The sequence below is a fragment of the Mastomys coucha genome, chromosome X (genome assembly GCF_008632895.1).
Source record: "Mastomys coucha isolate ucsf_1 chromosome X, UCSF_Mcou_1, whole genome shotgun sequence".
Lineage (NCBI taxonomy): Eukaryota > Metazoa > Chordata > Mammalia > Rodentia > Muridae > Mastomys > Mastomys coucha.
In genome coordinates, this window is record NC_045030.1 from 160,537,683 (window position 1) to 160,542,486 (window position 4,804).

Genomic DNA, 4,804 nt, shown 5'->3' on the forward strand with positions numbered 1-4,804 from the left:
CACACAAATATCACAGTAGAACTTATAAAGGCATTCATTCCAAATGGTGATCCCCAGAATAGAGCCTGTGGGAGTCACTAACTTGTACCTGGAAAAATTACCCAACTCACTATGGGTAATGAGTTCCTGTGTATAGTGTTCTCTGAGTCTATGTTTCCCAATAGCCTGCTTTTTCTTCCATCAGTTCTGCTGGGTTTAGGATTATTATTTAGGATAAGAAGCAGTGATTGAAAGAAAATGAGATGATAGTCAATATAACTGTATCTCAGGACAGTAAAATACAGAACAGTAAGAGAATAAAAGTAAGTTTGTAAAACCTATCCACCTCTTTCCCTCTGGTGACAGGTGGAAGCCAAGGACCTATTTACAAGATTACTTTGATTCATTTGCTGTGCTATACTCTCCTTTTTTATAACACAGCTATTTTGACTATCATAGCAATTTACCAAGTAGAAACTGAGCAACTTCAATTGCAGTGTCATATGTGGTTTTGGTCTATTTGGACCAATCCCATATAGACCACTTCAGTCATTTGTAAGGATCATAAAATTTTAGTGCAAAATGAATTGATATTCAAGATCCATAATGGACCTTAAGTGAACATAAAAATTAACTTCCAGTAAGTTAAATAGACATTAAATTAGTGTCAAAAAATGCACACCAAGGCCTTTAATATGCACTAAACAGCTAGAGGACATACATGGTCAATTTTAAGTGAGATTCATTTCAAGTCAGATTTTCCAATTATTCTTTCAACTTCCCTGGATTTTCTATAAAATGCACCATTCAGAAAGACTTGTAGTTTGTTTGCTTTTCAATCTGATACCTTTTGACAATGATAAAAACAGACCTCTTGCTGTATGTAGACAGTGTAAGGCAATAGCAGCAGATGTAGTGAGATGTACATTTTAAAACTCCAAAGCCGGGCGGTGGTGGCGCACGCCTTTAATCCTAGCACTTGGGAGGCAGAGGCAGGCGGATTTCCGAGTTCGAGGCCAGCCTGGTCTACAGAGTGAGTACCGGGACAGCCGGGGCTACACAGAGAAACCCTGTCTCAAAAAACCAAAAAAAAAAAAAAAAAAAAAAAAAAAAAAAAAAAAAAAAAAAAAAAACTCCAAACAAGAAAAGTAGCTGCTGCTACATAAATTCCAGCTTTTAGTAGTTAAGACCAACTATCACCAGGCTGCAGATACTGAACCATGTTTGTAAAACAATGGTTCTCAGCTTGTATGTCACGACCCCTTTGGGGTCGAAGAACCTTCTCACAGGGGTTGCTTAAGTCCATAGGAAAACACAGATATTTACATTACAATTTATAACAGTAGCAAAATTACAGAAATGAAGTAGCAATGAAATATTTTTGTGGTTGGAAGTCTCTACAACATGAGGAACTATATTAAAGTGTCACAGCATTAGAAAGGTTACAAACCACTGGTCTAGAGGTAGGGAACTTACCATGTTCTATAGACAAAGGAAGGTAAAAAACATTTGTTTCTCGCTTAACATCCAACTCTTTTTCTGGAAGAAGATGTGCTCTCTATCTGGGCCAGAAACAGCTCAAATTCTTCCTTGGAAGGGTCTTGCTTTCCTGTTCAGAATGAGAAGATTATCATTGCATTCAGATTTCAAAGTTTCCTCTCTCATTAGTTTATCTTAACATTCACACAAGCTCATCAGACAGGCAGTCCTCCCAGCTTTTGCTACTACTTGGTTCAGTTAGCACGTTCTTTGTTTGCATCAGTAGCCACCAGCCCAGATCTCTAAATGGGAAATTATATTTTGCAAGATCTTTGAGACAAGCTCAGACACAGCTTACCCCTTTCAGTGGAGATCCCATCAAGGTTCTCTTTCAATACTTTGTAGCGAGAAGCAGTGCAGTGTTCAATATGTGTGCAGAGAGCAGACTTTGGCAAACTTCTGAAATTTGGTCACTTTAGCATCAGCAGAATCTAGCATGAGATTTGCAGAAGTTTATGTTGGAAGACAGGAACTTGTGATTTCTTAACTGTTGCCAAATCACTTATTGGCTATGCTTTAAAAATTTCAAAACTGAATTCGGAGGAAAAGTCATTTATAAAATTATTTTCATATAACCCTCAAAGCATACTTTTATGAGTTAGTATATATTTGTGTCTGTGGATATCTGTAGGGTTTGGGTGAGCAGGATTAGGAAGAAAAAGGCAGTAAAATGGGGGAGAAAATACTATTTTAATGAAAAATATATGTTTTTAAAAAGCAGACACCTTTGCCATAGATTTGTATTGAATTGGGATTTCTGAAACTTAGCTTTAGGTATTTAACTCACACATACTTCTGCTTTGTTCCACACCTTTTCAAGACTGCCATATGGCATAGGTGTCTAGGGATCGCCCATTGTAGTTGGGGCACTTCTACATGCAGCACCTGACATGCCATGTAAGGTCAATAAAGGTTCATTCAAAAAATAAAAGTAAAGCTTATTGAGCGAGAGAATGAATGATTGGATGAGCATTCTAGAGGCTGGGGATTTTCCCTTCTCTGACTTGGTTGGATAAAATTAGACTTGAAACTTCCAGAGCCAGAGAGCCTCACCACATATCCCTTAGAAAAGTATTCACAGTCAAGAACCTTGGAGCAGAATCTGACCCACAAGTAAACACACACACACACACACACAAACCAAAAACAAAACAAAATCCCCCAAATTTACAAAGGAACATTTGGCAATTAGGCATGTTGCATAAGAGCACTAGCTTCAATCCTTAATTACAAAAACACCCATCTCAAAAACTAATTCTAATTTTTTTGTCATCACCATGTACATAGTACAATACTGCCTCAGCTATTATTCTGTTTTGAATTTTATGAATGAAATAACTGCGACAATATTTTTCAGTTACCACGTAAGCATATACATTATATGGGAAATTCACCTCTTGTCCCAAAAAGCCAACTTTTTACAGAAAGTCCTTGCTGTACTCTGGAGAAAGGAGTAGGTCAGAGTGAGGTGCTCTGTCCTATAGAACCCTCTCTAGCAAGAAAGAGGTAATCACACTGTGTGTCATTCACAGATATGTGGACCCCAGAAAGCCTGGTCATTTAAAAATGCCTTGCAGAAGTCACAGAATGCCTTGGGTTACCTTTCCTAGACTGGCTTCTGAGGATCAGTCCCTGAGGAATTTAAGATTTGGCTGTGGTTGGATGGTTGGGGAGAGCTTTCCAGGATCCAGGTCATCAAGGAACATAGATAGCTTAGTAGATAGCTTAGGCATTTGTGACATAGCCAGAAATCTTTTTTTTTAAACAGAGAAAAGATTTATTTTGGCTTATAGCTTAAAAATCAATATGATCCATCACCACAGGGAAAGTATGGCCTCAGGATGGAATGACCTCAGAAATCAAAGGTTATGTTTTACCACCTCTCACTTTTTTTTTGTTTCTCCTGAACACTGTTCCAAACAAAGTTCTAACCAAGTGTGATAGTGCACACTGTAATCTGAGTACTTGGGAGGTAGAGGCAGGAGGCTCTCTACATGTTTGAAGACAGCCTGGTCTCCATAGTGAGTTCCAGGTCATGCTGACATCCTATTTTAGAAACTCAACACTCTAAGCAACAATAACAGCACAAACAGAAAAGTAGTGAGATGGCTGAACAGGCTATCTTGGATTAGATAGAAGAATCTTACTCTTGTGGTCTGGGTTCAAAGGTGCAAAATACCCAGCAATTATAGAAGAGTTAATAAGAAGCATATAAAACATTACATGTGAGCACAAACCACACACACTCAGGCTTTTATCTTCCAGAAAAATGCATAAAATCATTATTGTTCCCAATCAATGATGAAAATGAACAAAGAATTTGGTATGAGGGCAGGTAGGACCCTGTAAAGAAGGACTGCCATTCAACATGCAGAGTGGTCAGCTGATCTTGCCCTCTGGCTAAGCCCAAGAGTTGGTACTGGTAACTGCTGGGACTGCTCTGCATTCCCTGCCCTACCCTGCAAGGTATAAAGCTATTGGATACCTCCTAATTGCACCTTTCCCTTTTCTCTACTGAGCCATTTACCACCTACTCATTTCCAGCCTCAATGGTTATTTCCATTTCCATATTCATTCCTCACTTCAACTCTAAGGTCAAAGTGTTCGACTACACAACTTTTCAGTGCTCATTAGGAATGGATGGTTCTTTAGGTAAACGACTTAGCTTCTTCTATGTGAGCTGATAGTTCCAAATCAGGGAACAGAATGAGGTAAGAGGGCTAAATGACAGACTTACTTGACCATATAGTTGTGCAAGTAGGCTTGCGGAGGACAATCTTTGCAACTGTGAACAATAATAAATTTGACTGTGAAGGGGCCTGTCTTTTTCCTATGGTTAGTATAACAGCACAGATACAAGAGAAGGCAAGATCCCAACACAGTCCTGGGCAAATTCATTATTGAGTCTCTCTAGAGCTAAATCTGAACCCTCGCCCCATCCTCCTCCCAGTTCCCATTAATTTCTGTATTTCCTTAAGCCAGATTCTTCCAAATAATGACAAGTAAACCCAGCAATGAAAAGCTACAAAGGGTCATCAAATCTTATGGTTAAGGGAACTGGAACCAAAAAGTAAGGGTTCAATACAGGGAAAGTGAACTCCCACTACTCAAGTTCTGCTCTGATGCATTTTCAATATCTCTCTTCACTAATATCCCAAGAGAAAAATTGGATGACATCAAGTATTCTGTCACTGTTTTGAGGAAAGGTTGGTCATGCATTTTTCATCTATTTCAACCGGTGTCCTGTCTTTACTTCCTAGCTCTTTTAAAAATATCTCATCATAAC

General features: G+C 38.7%; 1 protein-coding gene across 1 annotated transcript in view; it reads right to left on the minus strand.

Moving 5' to 3' along the window:
- Window positions 1-1,987, minus strand: part of Tlr8 (toll like receptor 8) — a 19,759-nt gene extending 17,772 nt beyond the window's left edge. Inside the window, exons 1-2 of the mRNA XM_031371181.1 lie at window positions 1,817-1,987; window positions 1,456-1,588 (exon numbers count right to left, since the gene is read on the minus strand). Of these exons, the coding sequence (XP_031227041.1) occupies window positions 1,456-1,458 (3 nt within the window). The 5' untranslated portion in view covers window positions 1,459-1,588; window positions 1,817-1,987. The remainder of the gene's footprint in view (window positions 1-1,455; window positions 1,589-1,816) is intronic.
- Window positions 1,988-4,804: the final 2,817 nt, after the last annotated feature.